The following is a 23,458-nucleotide window of genomic DNA, read 5'->3' as shown; positions in this document are numbered from 1 at the left end:
AAAAACGTTCAAAAATAAATCTTTCTGAACATCATTTAACAACAATAAATACAACAATTTAACTGTATTTAACCGCAATTTTACTGTGTATTTAATTAAATAAATGCAGCCTTCCAAAGACTAAGAACTATGGTATTTATTATATTATAAAAACTAAAACCTGTAACGATAGTAAGCTAGGTTAGTATGCCTTCCTGAACACTGCTTATGAAGCGGAGGGGGAAGTGTCATGAGACAGTGAAGCAACAGTGCACCAATGTAAATAGCAAAGCCTGGCAGAATGTGTCCAGATTAGTCAAACAAGGCAAATGTTCTCCCATCTCTAAATAGCATACTATTGACTGGTGACTTATCTGTGCTGTATTACCGTACCTTTGTGAGACCAAACACTTTTGTCATGTCCTGCATCATTATGGAATATAGTCTAAAGTTTGGCCTATATTTTGTTCATCATAGGTGGTACGTTATTTTCAAACGGGATGAAGCATTAACCTTTTAGCACCACTCCTCGGGCATTTGATTTCCAAACTGCTGCGATACTGTATATGCATGAACCAATGTGATAAAATGCTGGCATAGGCATGTTTATGTGTTTTGGAGAAAATTGTTGATGCTTTTTTGAAGCTCTCACTGGACAGTGAAGTAAAGTGATATCATTTTTGGCACCAAAAGGCACAGACTGCAAAATAGTCCACTCACAAATCTCTATGACATTCTAGTTTGTAGATACGGCTTGGGTCACTCCTTCATTTTAAACATATGGGATTTTTCTGTAGTAGCAAACTCCACTTATTAGTTTGTGGAAAAACTTGAATTAACCAGAGGGGACAAATGAGTGGAATCCGAAAAAACTGTCTATTTGTAGCAGTAAGTATTAGATCCAGTCTTAGAATAAATCGTAATAAGTGTCATGGTTAATGTTGGAGTGGGTGTCCAAAAGCTCCATCAAGTGCATCAAGTCTGTGAGTGTGCATTGTTTTTAATGCTGTCTATTCATGAAGCACATTCACCTTTGTGCTCTAATGTGCTTCATGAATAGACAGCATTAAAAACAATGCACACACACAGACTGTCAAATGGCGACCAGTTTTTAAGGAATTCACCCTATTAGAGTTTCCAAAGTAGCTGCAGATTAGAAAAATGTTTTTGGTAATTAAATGGCTTTCTGAGGTCAAACCAATTTCACATAATCTAATTACTTTCTACTGTATAGCTACAGCAGTTTTTGTTTTTCCTGTCGGAAACACAACCAGTTCCAAAATATTACACTGCGAGTTGTCCACAGCTTAATCAATATGTTTATTTTAATCCTGTAGTGTTAATGACCTATGCTGCAGCAGTTGTGTTATTATTATATATAGTTATCATAAAATTCAGTGATAATTCTACACCTACTTCCGAAAGAGGAATCGCAGCATTTGGAATGGAGATATACAGCTTTTCATGGCAGGTCTGTCCTGCAGCTACATACATCTTTATGCTAATCATAAACATTTCATGCAGTGAAGGCCCAGGGGCGGGGCTTGCCTTTCTGAATGAGGATGCAAATGAGAAACCCTGACTTAAAATATGAGCTCCAGAATCTGGATACAGATTATGCAAAATAATTTTTAATACATGCTTCAAAAACTTATGGGAAAAGGCCTAATATTGTTTGTGTTCCAAAACCTGTCTGTTTGTTGGCTGTGGGTGTGTGCCCCACTGAAGCTCCACTATAAAGTTCATCACATAAGATGAAGTAAAGAAAAAAAGAAGTAAAATGACATCTTACCCCCACCTTAATTTTTTATTTGAACAATAAATGTCACAAAAATCTCATCTCATCACATTTTATGAATTACTGTGGCTTTTTTCATTTTCTCGTTTTATGTAAATATCAACATTTGTGAGATTTTGACAGTCAAGGGTTAATTGATGTAATTACGTCTCTCTGGAAAACGGTGATCTGTTCATTTTGTGCATTATACATTGCATTTTGTTCAATATAAACTATTTTGTGTATTTGTTATTGAGGGATTTTTAGATTGGTGGAGTAAAAAAGAAATGAGGGCAATAATTCCATTTGAATGCACGGTGTTGCTATTATGACATATCTTCAATCAAAATATGCACCGTTAAATATGTATTCATATTCCTTTTACCCTTCCAATTAATCTCTTTTAATGGGATTCTGCTGTCTGCCACTGATTATTTGATTATTCAAATACATTTTCAAAATGCAATTTTAAGTAAAATAGTTGATTTGATAGGTGATTTACATTCATAACACTTTAAAAATGCTTTAACATTAATACAAAGGATTTTAAACATATACATTCTGCAAAAGTTCAGCAAGGAATTTACCCCATAAACAACAATGGCCTCTTTAAATATTTGTAAATGTTGTGCTATGCTGACAAGATAAAAAAAAAAAAGGTATTATTATTTATATTAATCTTTTTCCTAAACACATTGACTGATCCATCATCATCCTGTACGTGCTAAACGTTTATCTAAATATTTTCCGATTTAAAAGTGAATGGGCATTGTTCTTAAAGGGGGCATCTTCCCCTACATAATGTTACTTCTACATGCTCTAACGTCATGTCATTACACCGTCCAAGCTTTAATTTAAAAGGGCAGATGATAAAACACCATCTCGTAAGTGTATTATGTTGATGCACTTCAGATATTTTCTTTCTACCATTTAATATCTTACAATATACCGTGGGATAAACAAGATCTACTCCATGCATGCACCATTCTGCTTCACAAAACCTATTCATTAAGCCTTACCATTAAAACATCCCTGTTCATCATTTACAACTTCACATAAGCGGAGATAAGACTCCACACTCACTACAACCACAACACACAGATGCCATGAATACCATAAACACACATGCAATTTCACAACATGGAAGTCACAGTCAAATCTTGATACAATGCACAGTCACTAAGCTCTTCCTGGATGAACAACATTGGTGAAATGCCTTCCTTTTCAATGAAATTCTCTGGAAGGGAGGCAACTCCCCCGTTCCTGAAGCACACTTTCCACATAATGTTCATGTAACTTCAAAAACACACAAACAGGATCAGAAAGTACAAGCTTAGCCCACAAAGCCATCTATTGTTTTATTTCTTGTGACATGTTCTAAAGATAAGAGTGGCATTGCCAAATCATAGGAAGGTGTAGAAAAGGTCAGTCTTGACAATGACAATGTGACAAATACAAAAAAAAAACGCTATTAAGTTACTTCTTAATCTTAATGGTCAATAAGGTATAAAAGCTGCACTTATTACTTGAGTTATTTATCATTTATAAGAGATTTATTATTTTAATCAAGGAAAGGAGACCTGGGTTAGTGGTTAAATGAGGAAGTTGTCACAAGGCCTATATTTATTTGTAACTATAAAACAGGTGCTTGTTTATTAATAGCTACTAGTTTGATACTGCCTTAAATAAAAAAGTATTTTGTCACATTTTTATTATGACAAATTGTAACGTATTTTAAATTCTATATTATGTACGTGTTTGCCGTTTCATATATATTGTTTTCTGTTTTTAAAATTGTTTTATTGTATTTATTTGGTTGAAACGGCTGCCTGAAAAATTGTATATTGTTACAACATTCCCCACCAACGTACGCTCAAAACACTGTATCATTGTTTCCTGGTCAATAATAGTGGAACTGTTCATAGAGTTGTTATAATCAAGACTTTGAAGTGTCTATACAGAAATTTAAACAAAACATACAGTATACACAAAATGATGCGCTTACCGCCATGGCCATCAACACCTCAACAAAACTAGCAGTTCTCAAAACCATCCATCAATTGTGAAAGACCAGGAATGTGTCTTATTATACACAGTCACTGATCCACCCTTTAAACATACCAACACAGACAATAATTCCAGCAAAAAGCCAAACAAGATGATGTTTACAGTACGCACTTACGCAGTGCTGTAATCCATTCTGCATCGAGCCCATGCATCCATCCAATAAACCTGCTGCAACACACGCGCACTGGATACACTGCCTACTAGACAGCAGCGATATCCGATTCATCCATTCGTGAATCGTTCTTTGGAGCCGGATCTTTTTGATGAATCATTTGTTTGGTTTGCTATAAAACTTGAACATTTTCTTCATGAATCGGACTCGAGTGCATTACAGTAGCAGCTTAATACAGCAGCAATGTTACCAAAAATTAAATGTCTCACATTTATGTAGCATTTGATGTTAAAAATGTCAAACTGTTTCACCTGAGAGATTTAAGTTATTGTTAATTGTAAATGCAATTAATTTATTACAAGGTTAATCATGTTTGCAAAAAAACATAACACGATCGAAATACAGTCAAAATAGTAGTAGACTAGATAGTAGCAAACATTATTATTTATTACCTACCCTTTTACAAAATGCAAAAGTCGCATATGAAGAAATGACGTCACAGCTTCAAAGAATCATTTCTGAACCGAGTCTTCGAAAAGAGCTGTACAAAAGAACCGATTTGCGAACTATGCACCCAACAGAGCGACTGCGATCAAAGATCTAGTTTTCTCTGGAGTCTTGGGTTACATTACAGTCTTTTATACACATCTTTCACTGGCAGTAGTTAAGTCGTACAGTATTATAACAGTTTTGCTGACGATGACGTGCTTTGAGGGATGACAGCCGCAGACCTCCGGACTGTTATCGGTCTTAACTCGTTAACAGGACAGTTTCACTTCGACCAAGTGCAATTATGCTCGTGAAAACCCATACTGTTGGCTTTTGACACTCTGTACATCATTAACACTGTCAAAGCAAAGACAGCATGCTAAAACAGCTGTTCAGCAGTGTTTCTGCAAGCACTGAAACAACGAAGGCACTCGAGCTGTTCACAATACGCGGTTTATAATATAAACCAATGCCTTCTGCAATGCTGAACGACATGACACGCAAATTATACATTTCTGATATGTATTTAATATAGAACTCTTAACCTGATATGCAAATTATCCCAAGACGCCCGTGTGTTTTGTTTTCTTACAGTGACAGCGGTGCAGTGTTGACCCTCTTCATGCGCGTTTACGTGATTCGCTCAAATAATTACTTACCTCGTTTTCCCCGTCTGCACAAGCGATGTTTTTTGTTTGTTTTTATTTCACGGTCCCCATCTGATAGCGTGCGTCATGTCCACCGACTTCCGCGTTGAGGGTGGAAAATCAGGCTGAAAAGAAAATAAATCGGAGAGGGCATGCGCGTAACCGCGAACTACTGTCTACCCCAGTGCTAATCATTTATATACACCGCTGATTCAGTGCTGTGGGGTCATTAATTACACTTACATTTCTATTCAGAGTTAAGCACTTTCTGCGTGCGAGAGATGGTGATGATCCCTTTGTTTTTCTCACATCTTATTGTCTGAGATGCACGTGTCCATACAGTAATTTCATTAGTTAAAAATGGTGCAATATAGGGTGTGTGTTCACTTTAGTTCTTTTAAGAACAGAATTCAAAGATGCTTCTTTCGAATCACTGTGAAAGAAAGAGCCCTGATTGTACAGGGATGGGCTTGATGTGCCCTGCTCCTCCTTGTCTTATTTGGAGGAACACAACAGATGATCATGATGTGTCATGAATGATAGAGGAGAAAACAGCTAAAGGCTGTGTCATGCTTTGAAAGGGTTTGCACATTTTATCCGCACATTCTGTGCTCAGAGCATTGTCTAAACATGCTTTGGTTTATTATATAATACTTGTGTTTATGAATTGTGCATGCATGAAACAGTCTTAAAGTACAACAGTCTGGACACTGCAATCAATTACATTTATGTGTGGATATGTCATCAAATCTGTAAAACTAAACTAGCGAAAAAAAAAAAAATCTTGATATTCTTGTATTAAAAGACACGTTTCCTTAAAGGACACAGGACAAATATTTATGGAAAAATAAGATCTGTAACATACTATAGAAGAATACAGAAGTTATTCATATTGAAATGGCACAGTACAGTACAATAAAACTGTGCATTTAAAAAGCTTCCGCACAAACCATTCTGTCCATTTTGAGCAACAGCCGTTTCCTTTCATATAGCACTGTGTGAACCATTCTTACACCAACTGTTGGCTGCATGAACTAGTCTCTTTAGTTCAAGACTCGAACTCTGAAATTTTAGACCATTTCTTTGATACTATTTACGGTAAAAAAAAATTAAAAAAAATAAAAGGTGTAGTCATAACAATTCAGAGGTGGATGCACTCATCTAAAAATAACATGTTGAGACAGGACTATCAATATACTCATTCTAGTACCTAGAATCCCAAAGAGCAGTGCTGTTATGACGAAGCAACTGAAACAATAACATAAACACCCAAATGCAATGTTAAAAAGGCTTGAAAGATACAGTTGAATCATAGAATGCAGTACAAGAGAGTGAAGAAAAAACAAAAACAAAAGGAAACAAGGATATTTTATTAGGTTCATCACCTGACAATTACAGTAAAATGCAAACAGCTGCTGCCTTCTGAACAGCTTTTCAAATACTAAGATACAAAAAGGATGGTTCGTCATGGCAAACAGTCAGTTGTTCACATCTTATCATGCCAAGCCCTTATAAAGTTGCTTTAGAATGCTACATGGTCAAACTGCATAGTGTAGTGTGTACGGCCGACAGAGCCTATATACTTCATACTCAAAGTGAACTTAGGTTAAACAGTCTTGTTATAACACGAGTGTACATATGCTTGGCATTTTCCATGATAAGAAGTGTTCAGTAGAGTGCTTCTAGAAAGGAAAGGGGAGTAATGGGTCAGAAATATGAGAAAGTTCTAATAGGAAACTTACAAAAAGACAAAACGGCACATAGTTCAAGCACACAGTCACCCCCGTCCCGTACAGACCCCCATCTCTGCAAGAGATATTCAGCATTACTAAAGTGCATCTCTGCAAGACTTGTCATGAAAAGTGATTGTTGGTTCTATTTAAAAAAAAAAAAAAAAAAAAAAGAAGAAGTAAAACACACAGAAAACTATGTAAATAGTTACGCGTAGTTGTGTATTTTGCTTATTTAAAAGTTTGTACTCACTTTAAAAGTTTTTTTGCATGATATAAAGGTTTTTAGAAACTATTTACATGCAGGGTTTTTTATAGATTTTTATTTTTTTTTAGCATGAAGTCATTTATAGACAGCAGACAAAGGTGTGTTTCCCAAGGCAATGCTTATTAGTGAGCACTGTTCTTCCCTTTTGTTTTTTTCACTACTTTATTTTTAAGCAAACATGGTGATAAAAGCACAGGTTGGTGATCAAGGTTTTCTCTCTTTTAATAGCTGATGGATATCATGTTTTTTTTTTTTTCTCACACCCTTCATATTTTGGGCAGTTTTGGTGCACTTATGATGGGGTTGGTCTCCTGTAGAAAGCGTCGGCCTGCGCTTTTGTAGTCGTAGGTGCAGTCGTGGGTTTCTGAGTAGCGGTGCATGGAACAGAAGATGTTGCCACACCTTACACAAAAATAACACATATCTTTATGAGAACGGCAATAATCAGACAGCTGCCTGACCAATATTTCCTCTAAGTTGTGTGAGAGAAAGTGCACTCAAATTGCTTCCTCAGAACTGAATAAATGGATGGTGTTTGAAATTAATCCGGATGTCCATTGATTTTCAGTATGGAACTAAAGCTGTTAGAAAACTAGACAGAAAAAAGCTCACAGCGAGACCAAATGGAATTGTTTCTAAACATCCCACACTGAAGCATCTTGTTTTCACCATGGCTTATTTATCTTGTGTAACCTATGTTACGAAAGTAACTTTGTTATAAAACAATTCTTGCCTTTTTTTAACAGTAATTCTAGACTGCATTTAATAAAAATGTAGTAAAATGGTGAAATAAAATATCTGAATATTAACATTTAAAATGGCTGTTTTCTATCTGAATATATTTCAAAGTGTAATCATTTTTGTCATTATTCCAGGCTTCAGTGTCACATGATTCTTCAGAAATCATCCTAATATACTGATTTGCTGCTCAAGAATCATTTCAGCGGCCCATTCACACCAATAATCATAATTACCAAGATAGCTATATTCTCATGCACATGAACAGATAAAAAAAAATGTCTATTATACTGTAAGAACACGCTGCGCCTTTGGCATCTGCCGCTTAAACGTTCAAGCTCTTTAAAATATTCATAAGCTGAAAAACAAATGCTTCTGAAAGTAATTCCAATTGCATTGTTCCTCTGTGTTTTCATAACTGTATTGTGCTGGGGAATTTATAGTCAAAGTCAACATAACTGGTTTAATATTATTATTGATAAAATAGATGTGCTACTTAGTAGGCTTTTGCTCAGCAAGAATAAAAATTAAGTGAATTAAATAAAAATTCATTACATTATATTGACAATAAATGTTCAAACGAATCTGCTAAGAGATGAATGATGTATCATTTTTGCGAACTACAATTAAATCAGAGATGCTAATATTTACTGCAGGAAATGTGTCATTTCAAACTAATTTAAAACATTAACACCCAACATTAGGCAAGAAATTAAAATCAAGCAGTTTAAGCTATAAGCCAAACATATGAGCTATATGGGACCCTGGACCTCAAAAGCAGTCTTAAGTCTCTGGGGTGTATTTGTCACAATAGTCAAAAAATACATTGTATGGGTCAAAATTATAGATTTTTCTTCATTTCTTCAAGTAAATATCATGTTGCATGAAGATATTTTGTAAATTTCCTACTGTTAATCTATTAAAACTTAAAGTGATTACAGCCATGCTTTGAACAAACAAATCCATCATGTTGAAAAGAAAGCACTGTTTGCATCATACTATTGTATATTATTTCACGTCTGTCTAGCTGGATGGATTATATAAGGCACAGGAGAGAATAACAGCCACAGCTTTCTTTTTAGTCCTTTTCAAAGACAGATCGTATAAGACTTTGCCTTGATCAAAGCTTCAAGACAACTGAACGAGAAACTGAGAAAAGTCACAGATGGTGTTATCAGTAATGACACATGACATATATCAGAACTACGGTCATCTCCAAACAGAAATAGCTCTATTTTACGCCACTGCCCATGCACCAAATGAAGTGTATACTTCCCTTTAAGATTACAGATATACATTAACCCTTCCGTTGTTGTAAAAGAATGAAAACCTCCTACATAGGGATGCGCGCTGTACCTGCATTCATAGCTGGTGGCCAACCCGGTCTTCTTCCCACACAGGAAGCAGTGCTTTGAACTCTTTTTCTTTGTTCCAGAGGGAACCTTCACAGGGGGCAAGTGGTGTGTTGGAGTGCCTAAACCAACATTTCCACAAACACAGACAATCACAGGAATAGAACGAGAGAGACAGTTATAATGACGATGAAATATAGATTCATGTGTTTGAACCTCCCTGTTTATTTCTACACAAGTCACACAAATAAAGAGCAAGGAAAAGACACACATTGTGACAAAAACGCCAGACACTGGGGCATGAGATTGGATTTCCAGTCATGTACTTGCTGGTCTATCTATTCTGTTATTTGCCATCGCTGTTGCATTTACAAGCCAATGACAATCTCAGATATGACAGAACATTCAGACGCTCTGAAACACTGGCAGTAAAATGACAGGGAACATTTCCCAAATATATCAGGACCACCTGTTGCAAAAGCATCATCCAGGCTCTTAAGTACACAATCATGCAGGCAGTCTCTCCAAGCATCACACTGAGTCTGAGTGAAGACGTGCTTCTCTTTTGTGAGTAATTTTGCATGCATGCTTTTGTAAACAAGTGATCGTGTGAATATTTATCTATGCAACTGAGCTGTGGTGATCATTTCCCTTTTCTTGGTTTCAGTCAGCAGTTATTCTCTGTAATGACAGTGAATATTTTCTACTTGCAAGCCTAATTTAAAATGCAACACCTCCTGTGAGACAGTGCAGATCCGCCCTGCAGTCCTCACCCATCAAACTACCTCCTGGAAAATATTTTTTAGATTGGCTTGCAGTATTGGGCATTCAAATAAATCGGACAGTGTGTGGCATTCTGAGACTGCCAAACATTGGCTAAAACCCCGGCCTGCTTGACCGATGAAAAATGTTCCCAAAATGTAATAAACCTTTAGCTACAATTTCATATTTTCCAGATTTGTGACAGGATTCTATATATATATATATATATATATATATATATATATATATATATATATGCATTATTTTGGCATTGTTAATTAGTTTAATATTTTAAAAACTAAAATATTAGATACTTGTTTTCCATATAGCTGTTCACTAAATAATCCAAAAAAGAAAAAAAGTGATATTTTTTCATTTATATGCACCAATATAGCAATATAGAGTAATAAAGGCATACAGAGACATCTCTGTGAACCTGTTAGATTAATGAAGCAAATTAATCGAAACTGGGAATCGATTAACTGAAAATGAGCAACTTGTGCCATTGCTAGTACTGGTGTTTAAATGAGCAAATCACTGTGTACTGTTCTCATACAGTTTTAAGGATCATGCAACTAATCTTATGACTTCCTCTTTAATAATCTTAAAGGACAAAGTAAAATCACAGTGTTGCTTAATTCAACACAAATACACTTAAAAGTGGGGGGTTTTCTGCCTGTTTTTGAAAAAAAGGATCTTATGGTCAAAAGACTGCATTTGTTTTATCACAAATACAGCAAAATAGTAAGTAATATTGTACTATTATAATTTAAAATAGCCATTTTAATGGCCATTTTTCAAAGGTCTTTGCTGTCATTTCTGAAGAATGTATTGCATCCTTTCTGAATCGAAGAAATAAAAAATAAATCTAAATATTCAAAATATTTCATTAATCAAGATTCCGGATTCAATCCAACTTGGGCACTAGCACTGAACTAGGCTGGAGGCAGCTTGAAAGTTTCACAAAGTGCAGCATGACATTAAAGCAGTAGATTTAAAGATTTACAGAGTACGACAGGTGTAAAAATGTTTAAAGCAGTGGCGAGTGGAAAGTATGACAAAACGAATGACATTACTCTCAAAAACAAAAAAAGTGTCTCTCTGATACGGGCCAGCGCTGTGAGATGGTGTTCTTAATGCTTCATTTCACACTGTTTATGTCAAGCCACTCACCTAATCTCTTTACTGAACTGGAGAGGCCGCCTGATGAGCTTGACGGCTGCAACGGCAAGATTTCGTATGATAAAACATTCGTGAGATTGCCACAACACTCTTCTCATTAGCCGAAATGCCAAAACGAATGAATTGCACTTGTAATCTGTCTTGCACGGTGTATAATGTGCAGCAAGCGTCTTTTCGTGAGAGGACACACAATCTAGAAGTAGCTCTAATTTGCACGACAGCATCCGCATGTCATATTGAGTTAAAGCAAATACGGTTTCTCCTTGTAGCCCGCAGAGATCAAATGAACATCAGGTTTTTGAAGCTGTACAAACAGCAGATCTGTAAAAGCAGCAGCATAAGTCAAGGTTACAAACTCACCGTGTGGCCGGCTGCTCTCTGTAGGGGGGAGATCCTCCTCAGCAGGTCTTTCTGCAACAGATGGATGTTGGTTGGTAGGGGGGCGGCTGTGGCACATAACCTGCCCAGAGCAAAGGGACCAGCCAGAGCCTCTTGACCACCACCGCCTGCAAGGGAGGCTAGGAGCTCTGCGTTGCTCACTGAACCCAGTGGCTCTTTAGTCGCTTTATTAGCCATCTTCGTGATGTCTCGGGCCTCGCTTTTGGAAATCACCTCCGAATGCTTATCGACTTTGAGCCCACAGACAGATGTGGTCCGTGACGGGGAGCTGACTGGAACCGACGGGCTGTTGCTAGCTCTGAGGAGAGCTTGGGATGGACTGGAGGAACCTGTAAATTCAAAGTGCTGTGGCATTTGAGGAGGTGTGAGAGGGTCAGATTGGGACGCCAGCCAGTTCGAGTTGAGGGCTTGGGAAAGAAGAGGAGCAGCAGTGTTGGGTTCCGGGACAGTTATAGAGTTCAAACCTCGCTCTCGCTGAGTGGATATGTCCAGACTCAGAGGCTCGGGAAGATTGAAGGGTACAGCTTTGGGCGGCTCTATCACCGCTGAGTTCTCGGCTACCGTTAGTCTGTCGCCCTGGAGATCGACCTCCTCTTGAACTCCAGAATTGGACAGAAGTGATACAGGTGGGTACACACAGTCTCGCATGACTTTAGGCCCTCTCATATCCAGCCTGGACACTTTGGGAGGGAGTCTGATCTTCCTGGGCACTGGATTATCCCATGGTTCCTCAGCCTGGAGCATATATACGCCAGAAGCTGAAGAGGAAGGATAAGCATGGCTGGAGGAAGTGAGACTCGAGAGAGATGCGAATTGTTGGCTGGAGGAACCAGCAGCCGGGGATGAAACTGCAGGCTGCTGCTGATCGCCGATCGGAGGTAGATGTGCTGGAGAAGCGTGGCCTATCTGAGGAAGGACGCGAAACATTCGATGGTGTCGGGCAGAGCCGAGCGAACCGCTGCAGGGCCGCGGACCCACTGGAGGTCTGACTTTTAACTTGGCAGTCTTCTTGGGCTGACAAAGACACAAGAAAACAATCACCCGCACAGACAGTAAAGTTATGGCAGATATGATCAAAAGTGGGCGATATGACCAAATCACATATGTGGTATGAAAAATGCGTAAGCAATAACAATAATGGTTTCCTAGATATAGAAAAACAAATATCTGCCACTAAGACTTGTCTACTGACACCTATGCATAGTTGAGTGTGAATAATTAACTTCATGTGCCAATCTGCTGAGCTTGTAGTTATGCCTGTGCCGGTTAATCAGACACAGTGTGGGATGGGCGGCACTCCCTCAAGCCAGCTGGAGAACTGAGCGCACTTCCATAGCGCTCCACCGACAAATTTAATCAGATGTGGTTGACAGTAAGGAGGTCCATGCATTTCAGGATTTTGTTCGAATATGCGAAGGAGGAATGAAAAAAAGATTAAGAGCATGTCTAGTCTGTCTATTCTGTTGTACCTTTTTGTTAAGGTTCATATTCTCCATCTTGGCCTTGAGCAGCTTCATCTTGCTCATTGTGATGGAGTTCTCCAGCGTCTGCTGTTCTGAAGCTCCACTCTCCGTTTCCTCCTCCTCCTCCGCGTACACATTGTGTACAGAGGCGCCGCTGAAACCCATGCATAGGTGAACTCTTCGATTATTTGTGCTTAACAGTGCTGTTCATTTTCCTTGAATGAATAAATGGCATACTGAATCTTTAAACTGAGTAGTTGTTTCATGAAACGTCTCTCAGCTGTTGAAAAGGCTCAGGGATTCATGATTAGGTTTTATCTAACCAGAATGGTCTGTGGTTAATGAAGGAAAACCTGCTGAATACAGCACTGCAGTTCCCCCAAATGATTAGAAAAACAAACTTTTAAAACAAAGGAAGGAAGCCCTTATTGGTTTCATTTTCTCTGTATAACATTCTGCAGATGGTTAACCAAGTTTAGTTTCTGATGAAAAGGTTGTATGCGTCACATATCAGTCGACCCATTAGAAAATCGAAATATTAGAAAGGTGAAGTGTGTTATTCTGTGTCAAAATAGAATTGCAAACATACTTATGTTAACAACTTAGTTGCAAGAGTGTTGCAAGAGTGTTCTGGGTGTTTGCTGACTTGCAATGTTTGTTAGAATTCATATTAATTAACATTTGTTAAAATTTCATTCAACGCTTAGTAAATAATTAGTGTCTCTGTGGTTATATGAGGTCAAAGGCAAATTATTTTTAATTTACATAATTTATGGAAATCATTTTTATTTTTTTATTTTTTTACTTCCGTTTGGTGATGACAATGATGCAGATGTTACAGACTGTTAAGCTTGTCAGTAAATGCTAATGCATGTCTTCATTGGCTAAACAAGATGACACACGAAAACTGTACAATCATCTGCTTCCTTCTAAAAAAGGAAACCAGAGTGCAGTGTGTGAACGGAGTTGTTCCTCTTGGCAAGTTATTTCTCTTCTTTGAACTGACCTCAATGATTCAGACACAGGTGTGAGAGTTCCATCTCCTCTATCCACCACGCGGAAGATATTGAGCTGATCTCCCTCACGGTACACCAGGAAGGTGACCTGTTTATTAGGCAGAGACTTTTCCCACATCTCCTCTCTCCCTGCACCAAGGCAGTCAGTGATATCCCTCACAGAGTCATCCGTCACTGTCACTGCAGGTAATGAGAAGAAACAGGATGCAGGTCATACTAATCAATATCAGACTGGTAACTAACTGTGTCCCTGCACACTTCCTGGAATGGTAATGAGCAACTTTTTTTTCTCCTTGACCTCAAAACCAATGCATAATGTCACATAGGAGGGATTAGAAAGTTGCAACAATTCCAGCTTGCACTGAATTGTTGCAGCCCTTTATTGCAGTAGCACTCAAGACTTTCCACAGCCAATCATAAACCGTCGCAGTGGTTCTCTCATTAAATATTAATGTGGTTTGTACAGTCGCAGAAACTTCCATGTGTTGCATTTCATTTCAGCGTCTAAGAGCATTGGCAAGCACATTAAATGTAGCACTGAATAGACTTTATAATATTTCCAAAACATTTACCCTTGAAAGAAAAATCTAATAGAAATCAGAAATATATATATATATATATATATATATATATATATATATATATATATATATATATATACACACACACACACACACATTCAAAAATGTTTTTTTGTTCAAAAATGTAATGTATTTACAATCTTTAATATTTATTAAAAAAATTTTGCTGGCAAAGGAAACTTTTCATTTTTCAATGCCAACGGAGACTTTATAACGGAGACAAAACATTTTGGAAATTATATTATAACATGAAATGTACATTTTATTGGAAATATCCATTTTTATCTTTATGCTCAAAATAGTATTCAACAACATATCCACGCATATGTTTTTTTTCTTTCATTTTTTTATTTTAATCATCAAATTGTTTATTTTATTTGATATACTTTCATAAAAATTGATCCTCCAACAAACTTGTCTCTGGTGAAGTATGCCGGACTTCTCCAATCCTTTAGTACATTTAAACCTGCCTTTTTCTAACAATTGACTGCAAGCTTGTGTTCAGACCTGCCTCCATCAAATCAACAACTGATGGACTGAACCAGGTCCCAACCCAAACATTTTTTTTCTTTTTCATTCAAGACGTAAGCCATGACAGGAAATAAATTATCTATTGCTACGTTAATTACATTGCAACTTTTAAAAGTCCTTCTACTTCTTGAGGAGCATAAATAACCCACTGGGGGGTAGAGAGTTTTATGGTACGTCCTGATCATGTTAATGATGTAGATACCTTAGAAAAGATGCCATGTATCCAATAGAATACCTACAGCTTTATAGAGTTAAGACAAACAGAGCAGACCTATGATGACATTTTTACAGACAAACAAGCAAGTCTTAAACATACTGCTTGCTGCACTCCTATGATCATGTTAATAAGATAAAAATAGGGTTTTCTAAAGCACTCAGAATGAATTACTATCCCAGGGTAAAGTATAAACACTGTGAAATAAGGACCAAGATATTCCAGGATTAAATTAACCTGGGGTTCAGAATGACAGGTTTAACATTTTCAACAGTGACAATCCCAGTCGGTGGAGAAAACGCACCTCGTCTGGTGTTTACAGGCCCTCCTCTCATGGCGAGAACCAGCTTGAGAGTGCAGCCCTCTGTGATGCTGAAAACACAACCACAAGAAAACTCAAACTCGAAACCACCACTATACAGTTCTGCCTTTAGAAATATTTGCATGTGAAGCAAAATGAGTGCCATCCAGCCCCACAATATCTTCCCAGAAATCCTCCATGTGGAACATTAACTGACAAGAATTCATGACAAATCCACCATCTGTGACCTCCAGACTGAGCCAGCCTGACTGCCTTTAAAGAAACAGCTCACCCAAAATGCAAACGCTGTCTTTATTTACTCACTTCCCCAAAACCTTTCAAATGATTTCCTTCCTTTCACGGAACATAAAAAGATGTTTTCTGAAGAACGTCCAAGCTGCTCAAGTGCAAATTAGATTTAAGAACCATGGGGTACAGGTTTTCCAAGAATAACAACCTAAATATCACTCTATTCTTCATACAAAGCAATCTTATGGCTTCAGAAGTCATCAAATATAGAGCAAGAGTCATATTATAAACTACTTTTTTGATACTTGACTATGCTGCTGATGAGCCCCTGATCACAATATGGGAAGAAACAGCTTGGACATCTGTTTTTGTTCCACAAAAGAAAAAAAAAAAAGATTTCAAAGCAACATAATGTGGAAGTTAAGCTTACTTCCCATAATATAACTTCCTGCATCCGGCTTTGTAAATTAAAAAAACAAAATTCACCTGTAATCATGCAAGCAGTACTCATCTTCAAGCTCCATACCATTCCATATCAAATGCTGCTGAGAGACCGGGATGCCTGTGAATGAAGAAATGTCATAAAATGAATATATATAACCTTCTTTTAATTATGCAAACTAAACTTAACATTCCACCACATGCACAGGTTAAGTCAGAGCATTATCGATTTCTAAAAGCATGTCAGACAAAAGAACAAACAAAGAAGTAACTCGAGAATAACAGGAACATAAGGTGAATGCATTTACTGCATTTGACTGCAGTAAATGGTTGACCAAATGGAGTGTTTCTGAACTGCAATCATTGGAGGGAAATAGAAAGCGTACAGAAAGAAAAAAAGAAGCAGAGGAAATAAAACCTGGCCTTTGACATCCTATGAGCAGTAAAAAAAAATCAATGTCCAGTGACCTTCATAACTTTCACTCCCTTTACAAAATGGTTTGGATTATTTTTAAAAGGCACAGATTTCAAAGATAACTAAAAATAAAGATATCCAAATTGGGCTTTTAGCTCAGTACAGAATCTGTATGTGTCATAGTGGAGGGAAAACTAACTAAACAAGGATTAGGACGAAAACTGTAAATCTGGTGCAATGATCAGGAAACCCACAAAAACGTGCTATTATGTGTCCTGATGTATTTAAATGTACTGGCCTGAGATTTAAGGGATATAATTGCACACACACACAAAAAACTTGGGACAGCTATCTTCATACTTTATGGTGATCTTTTGTTCTTCTAAAAGCCTGACAGCTTCCATCCCAACTTTAGGAATTATAAAATTGTGCGGGTTTTGAAGAATGCAAGGCCGAGTACATGATGATTGACCTTCCACTTCTCAGTAATGTATTCCTTTGAGATTTAAATGATTTCACCAACATTTGAAGTCAGTAAGATTGTTTTTTCATGTTTTTGCAAAAAAGTATCTTACATCCACCAAGGCTGCAATTATTAGACTGAAAATACATTAAAAACTGTAATATTGTAAAATGTTATTACAATGTAAAATCATGTTTTTAATTTTAATATATTTAATATAGAATGTATTGCTTTGATGGCAACGCTGAATTTTCAGCTTCAGTCTTCAATGTCACATGATCCTTCAGAAACCAGTCTAATATGCTGATTTGTTGCTCAACAAACATTTCTTGTTATAATCAGTTGTAATGCTAAATATTTCTGTGCAAACCATGATACATTTTTCAGTTGAATTAGACTATTAACTGTTGAATTACCTATCTTTAGTAACACAATAAATGTGTTTACTGTAACTTATGATCATTTAATGTGTCCTTGCTGAATAAAAATATTAGTTCGCTTGTTAAATAGTTTATTTATATTTGACAAACAGAAGTTACTCTGTCTGCCTCGGGCACAGTTCTTCCTCTGATAAACAGTTCTGTTGTTCTGGTGTCCCTCAGGGCTCTATTCTTGGTCCGGAACGGTTTAATCTCTACAAGCAACCTTTGGGTTCTGTTTAATCTAGATATTGGATATCTTTTCATCTGTACGCTGAAGACACACAAATTTATCTGCCTATAAAGTGTGACGATAAGCTTGCCTTTAAGCGTATATAAGACTGCTTAGAAGAACTGAAACTCTGGCTTGCTAGTAATTTTTGAGTTTTAATGCGAGTAAGACTGAAATTATCTTGTTTTGGTTCAAATGATCACAGCATTCATGTTGTTGATCTCAATACTCTGTAACCTTACAGTACCACCTGCGTTCGGAATCTGGGGGTTTTGCTTGATAACGGTCTTAAACTTGATAAGCAGATATGTTCTGTAGTTAAGTCTTGTTTCTATCATCTTTGTCTTTTAGCAAAAGTTATGCATGCATTTGTAACATCTCGACTAGACTATTGTAACTATTTGTACATTGGTGCCACTCAGACATGTGTCACACGCTTACAGTTAGTTCAATATGCCGCAGCCCTGCTCCTCAAAGGGAAGCATAAAAGTGATCACATCACACGGGTTCTGATTTCATTTCATTGGCTACCCATCAAATACAATTTAGAAAGAATTGATTTTAAAATTTTGTTTTTTGTTTTTAAGTCTTTACGGAACCAGGCACCACAGTGCCCATCTGAACTACTGCATCTGCTTTCTCAGTCTAGATCACTTAGATCTAGGGACTCTGATTTACTATATGTTGTTAGAACTAGACTTAAAAACGGGTGATCTCGCATTTGCAGTCATCGATCCTAAGTTATGAAATAGCCTTCCAGCCTACATCAGATCCACCCAAAGCTTTTCAACTTTTAAATCCGCCCTGAAAACATACATTTTTTCTGTGGATTTCAATATCCTTTGACTCATTGATTCTATCTTTTCTTCCCTATTTTATTTTAATCTTACTTTTATTGTTTCTCTAGTGCTTAAATGCTATGGTGTCATTATTGTCTTGTTTCTTTTAGCCTTGTAAAGCACTTTGGTCAACACCAGTTGTTTTTAAATGTGCTATACAGATAAACTTGTATTGTATTGTATAACATTGATCAAAAATAACTGTTCAATCAGGACTACTTCCGTCAAGTATATTCATGACAATTATATTGCATACAGTTAGTGCTGGTGGTATGGTTATGTTCTGAGCAACACTCCACACGCCTGTCCATGCAGCCATGCTTGGACAGAGTGGGGAGAGCAGCAAGATAAACCCCCTTGGGAACAGAACAGATCCATAATATGTATACATAATTAAAATTCACAATGACATGAGTTGGAAACGAAACTTGATGGAGATTGCTTCCAATGAAGTGACTGTAAAGAAAGAACAAAGTTATATCGGATTACAGGTTCAGTTGGTGGAGTTGGGGTTGGAGGAGGGAGTAAATTGCAAGCAGCGATGCAATGGAAGAGACGCTGAAGAATGGGAATTTAAATAGACCGCATGTGATGGGTGTTGACACTGGATTGGCACACGTCAGGAACAGCCGTCTGTTGGCGGATGCAAGCGTGACTAACGTGGCCTGCCTGAACTAACGCAATGCTCAATAAAATATATTTCTATTAATTTCTCTCTGATGTTTCTGTTATTGTAAATTTCACTGGGTTTGTTTTTAGGGCCAGGTTAAATGAGAAATATGCTGTCTCCTATTTTTCCATGGCTGGTAAGTGAGACAGAACCCATCAAGGGATTTTAAGTTTAAGTTAATCTTGGCTACTTCTAGCTAAGAAATGTTTTAAAGACTCGTCTAGTAATGTTGTCCTAACTATTTTGCTATGTTGTTCTGCAACCAAAGGTTCATCTCATCTGACCAATTAGAATGAAGCCATTTTGAAGACCACGCTCCCTGTTGAACAGAAATATTTAATACACAAATAAGCAGCTTATTTAACCAAAGAACTTCAAAGAACAATGAACCATTAATATACTGAAACAAATGAATCAATTCTGTAAAAATGCATAAAAGCAGATCAGGGCGACTCATAAGCCATCATAAGCAGAACATATATGACTCAGATCTGCCCCCCTGTGTACAATAAATAAACCAACAATCTTATCAACTTTATATCTAGCAGTGGTCAAAAAAATACAACAACACAAAGCACCTCAAAGTTTGAAATTGCCATTAAACCCTTTTCAAGGTCATTATGGTTGTTCATTTGTAAGACATTGCATTTGGATATAATGACAGGTGTACCACTTACATTTTTCACACGTCTGCACTGGGCTGTGATTAAGCAAACAGACGTACCTTTATCAGGTGTAAAGTGCAATAAGACACCAGAATGCACCTATGCAACACAAAAGTGGTATCTGTTCCTAGAAGGGGTAGTTTTCTAAACAGAAGTGTGAGACAGAGCTGTTAGTGTGTTTGGTCTGCCCATTGTTTAGAGACATGCTTTTTAAAGTATACACCGTCAGCAAGTGCGTAATCTTAAACCTAATCTGAAACAGAAATTTAAAACATTTCATATTTAAATGTGGATTACCTCAACATATCCATCTCATACTTCTCCCCGCAACTAGTCTGATTCCTGGAAGGGGGCATCAAGTTCAGCTCCAGATGCAAAGACGTGTATCTGAGAATCTAAGTTTAGCCACAATAGCCGAACTACAACTAGGCCATTCATCACCTGTAATCCACAGGGCGGATAAAGTCATCTTTAATAAAGCTAACTCCTGCAGGAAAGTGTCAGACCTGGTGAACTGGGTGCTGTCTTACACATTCAAATGTTCCTGGGAGGAAACCTGTCTGCTCTTGAGACTGGCATGCTTAAAGACCCAACAGCTGTCTGGACTGACAACGTCCCATCTGGGTTTTCAACTAATGCTTTTCCTGTCTCGTTCATTTCACACTTATCAGTGAAGTGCACTGCGTCAATCAGACTCACAAATGAAGCACCCTCAGTCCTCATTTTCAGCTTAATGTTTCAAACTACATATAGCTGTGCCCACCAAATAAATAAAAACCTGTTCATTCAAAGAATATGAACACCTTTCATTCTAACAAAGCTCCTTTATTCTTTCAACCATGCCACATGATGATTTTTAGCTACTGGGTAATATCAATGGCAGCTTTGATGGGGAAGGAGAGAAGCAATTTATTCTCATCTCTTTTTTTTGATTGCTCATGTGTTAAACTGGTAAGACATATGTTTTATCTGTAACTGCAAGGGCGGATCTGTTAAACAAGTGCAATTACTGAGCATGCTGGATGTTAATAAACAACTCAATTTCTTCTGAAGCTCTTAATCTGAATGAAAACATCAGACCCGGACTACAGGGAATAAAGCCATCTTCAAAACTAATGATGGATATTTAATGTCTCATTAAAATAGTCCTAAATCACTATCAAATCAGCAGAGAGTAATTAAGGTGCATTTTGTTATTACAATGAACCAATGTTTCCATTTAGCATAACAGAGATGAGGACTAAAATAGATAAAGATTGTTTAAGATGAATAGAATGTGTGTTTATAATGTAATGCATAATAATAACCAGTAACCAAAATCATTAGAATAGGTCATTATAATAGAAAGACAATTATATGAAAATGACCATCATATTTGAAGTCGCTGGTCAAACCAACAATACCATTCAGATCTTGGTTGATAGAAATTCATCAAAGTGACAGTAAAAACATTTATAATTTTACAAAAGATTTCTATTTCAAATGCGGTTCTTTTGAACTTTCTAGTAATCAAAGAATTCTGAAACAATTGGCAACAAACGTCACATTAATCAAAAGAAGAAATGTTTCTTGCACAAATAAATCACCATTGAAAATTCTGTTTAAAATATGTTTAAAAAGGTATTCCAAATTGTAACAATATTGCTTTTTTATATTTTTTTATCAAATAAGTGCAGCCTTGGTGAGCAACTTTTTTACAGTAGTGTAACAGTAGCATTTTGTAAGGACAGTAACACCTTAAACTAAGTTTTAATCGTGTCAAATGTCTGTACATGTGGGGAATATTTATATTTTTAGATGTTCTACATGTTCACCATTTTTAATCACGTGAAGACTCAATCTGATCAATGATTTTTTTCAAAGCTGAAATGTTCCTCATAACCTCTTACTAAATATGAGCTCAGCCTGTTTAATGGTTAATTATTTAAGAATAAATGTGGCACTTGACGTGTGTAATCATGTCATAATTATTTCATTACTGTGTGCTGTGTACCAAGTCACGAGAGGACACATACCCTCCAATCTCTGAATCTTGGCCTTGACTGAGACGACCTGTTCAAACGGAGAGACACGCAGCTGGAAGCAGGTCCCTGTCAGGGTCTCAATGAACAGCTCCATGGTCTCGCTGAAGGGCAGCTTGTAGTGCAGCACACCTACATTGCCATCATTGAAAAACGGTGGGTTCCTCTTGTCAGTCATTATTGCAAAGGACAGCTCAGGATGAGACGACAGTGAACCCTGCCCAAGGTGGAGGAGTGAGGGCTGAGATGTGGCCAGTACAAACACATCATGCGTGGAGCTTGGGGCTGTGGAGAATCAGAATCAGTGAATTAGCATATAAAAAGTGTTATTACGTGAATTTGAAAATGAGTATTATATGTAGACATTAATTAATTCAACTTGTTTAGTACATTGAAGAGGAAATTCAAAAATGTACTGTGCTTATTACTACATATAACGATAAATAATACTTATTAATACTTATTTATAACATCGCTTATTAATAATAATTATTATTATTACTTTTTTTTAGCTATCTCTTCTGTTGATCAACGCTGATCTGGGTTGTGCTGAAAGTTAATGGACGTTATCAGAATGTTTATTTACAATTAGTCTAAACAACAATAAAACAAGTGTTTTAAAGCTACAAACGACGCTTTTCCAACTTATTTTCCCCAAAGGTCGACTAATATGTGAAGTATCCAACAGTCTAGTGGACTAGCTAGGTTATAGACTTTTAAAATAGTCGTTCATTAACAGTTACACGGATTTATCATCTTACCTTGACAGCATCAGAGATCTGCAGGGTGGGACAGCTGGATCTGAGAGAGTCCTGGCTGATTTTACACCAACAACACAACCCAAAAACTAGATAGTTAACCCAGAAGGTAAAAGCGACCGACCCCCCAGTCTCTGAACTGTTATCTGACAGAAACTGGCAATAAACGGTGTTTTAATTGTATTGTAGCCGCTAGCTGCTTTAGCAAAGCGGCACAGGCAGCCCGTCGAAGTACTCGCGGATGCCGCTGATGCTTTCTAAATCCTATAACATATTTCCCGTTTCTGTACGTCAATACGTTACCTTATCTTTTCGAGCCACGGAAACTGCTTTTGTTTCGACGTTATGCGACTCAAAGGCCCCATTAAAACAGAATACAAAAACCTGAAAAGGAGGCAGCCTACTGTGATGTTCTTGATTGACAGTGAGGAGACCGAATGACATTAGCGGTTGGGGAAAAAGAGAACCACTCGTCCAATGGAAATGCAAAGTGGGCGGGATCTCCCCTTCCATCTCCCGGATGTTACCTCGGTCACCCTGGCAGCGTCAAACAACAATTTGTGACTGTATCTTGTTGCATTTTCAGTGCATAACATAGAAAGACTTGAAGATTTTACATTTTCTACATTAAATGGTTAGCAATGGCATGGTCCTTTACACATTTTGAATTCAAGCACT

The 23,458-nt window shown here is 37.2% G+C and overlaps 2 protein-coding genes across 4 annotated transcripts in view; both read right to left on the bottom strand.

The window, feature by feature from the left end:
- marchf8 (membrane-associated ring finger (C3HC4) 8) overlaps nt 1–5,481 on the bottom strand; it is a 92,742-nt gene extending 87,261 nt beyond the window's left edge. The window contains exon 1 of one of the 2 annotated variants that reach the window (XM_026224309.1): nt 5,084–5,481. The gene's annotated coding sequence lies outside the window, so the exon portion shown is untranslated. The remainder of the gene's footprint in view (nt 1–5,083) is intronic. The other variant, XM_026224308.1, reaches the window with a different exon arrangement.
- Nucleotides 5,482–6,422: 941 nt separating this feature from the next.
- Nucleotides 6,423–23,240, bottom strand: zfand4 (zinc finger, AN1-type domain 4). Of its 2 annotated transcripts, none has more exons than XM_026224304.1 (10): nt 22,784–23,240; nt 22,017–22,307; nt 16,344–16,419; nt 15,612–15,679; nt 13,972–14,161; nt 12,972–13,119; nt 11,464–12,516; nt 11,095–11,140; nt 9,164–9,281; nt 6,423–7,471 (listed from the first exon to the last, which is right to left on the bottom strand). In XM_026224304.1, exons 2-10 carry the CDS (start codon nt 22,198–22,200, stop codon nt 7,336–7,338), a joined length of 2,019 nt encoding a protein of 672 aa, XP_026080089.1. In that variant the 5' UTR covers nt 22,201–22,307; nt 22,784–23,240; the 3' UTR covers nt 6,423–7,335. The 2 variants fall into 2 exon arrangements, with proteins under 2 accessions (XP_026080089.1, XP_026080090.1); XM_026224305.1 differs by having other exon boundaries at nt 23,084–23,238.
- Between the last annotated feature and the right edge of the window lie 218 nt (nt 23,241–23,458).

Source organism: Carassius auratus, chromosome 38 (genome assembly GCF_003368295.1).
Source record: "Carassius auratus strain Wakin chromosome 38, ASM336829v1, whole genome shotgun sequence".
Lineage (NCBI taxonomy): Eukaryota > Metazoa > Chordata > Actinopteri > Cypriniformes > Cyprinidae > Carassius > Carassius auratus.
The sequence above is the reverse complement of the archived record's forward strand: the minus strand, read 5'-3'. Positions and strand labels throughout refer to the sequence as shown.

What these genes read in the sequence shown, in the direction of transcription:
- zfand4 (XM_026224304.1), bottom strand. Translation starts at nt 22,200, where the DNA reads ATGACTGACAAGAGGAACCCACCGTTTTTCAATGATGGCAATGTAGGT. An exon ending in CAAGATTCAGAGATTGGAGG is followed by an intron (nt 16,420 to 22,016) that starts GTATGTGTCCTC and finishes CTTCATTCACAG; the next exon opens with GCATCCCGGTCTCTCAGCAG. An exon ending in CAGTTCAGTAAAGAGATTAG is followed by an intron (nt 9,282 to 11,094) that starts GTGAGTGGCTTG and finishes ATGTTGGTTTAG; the next exon opens with GCACTCCAACACACCACTTG.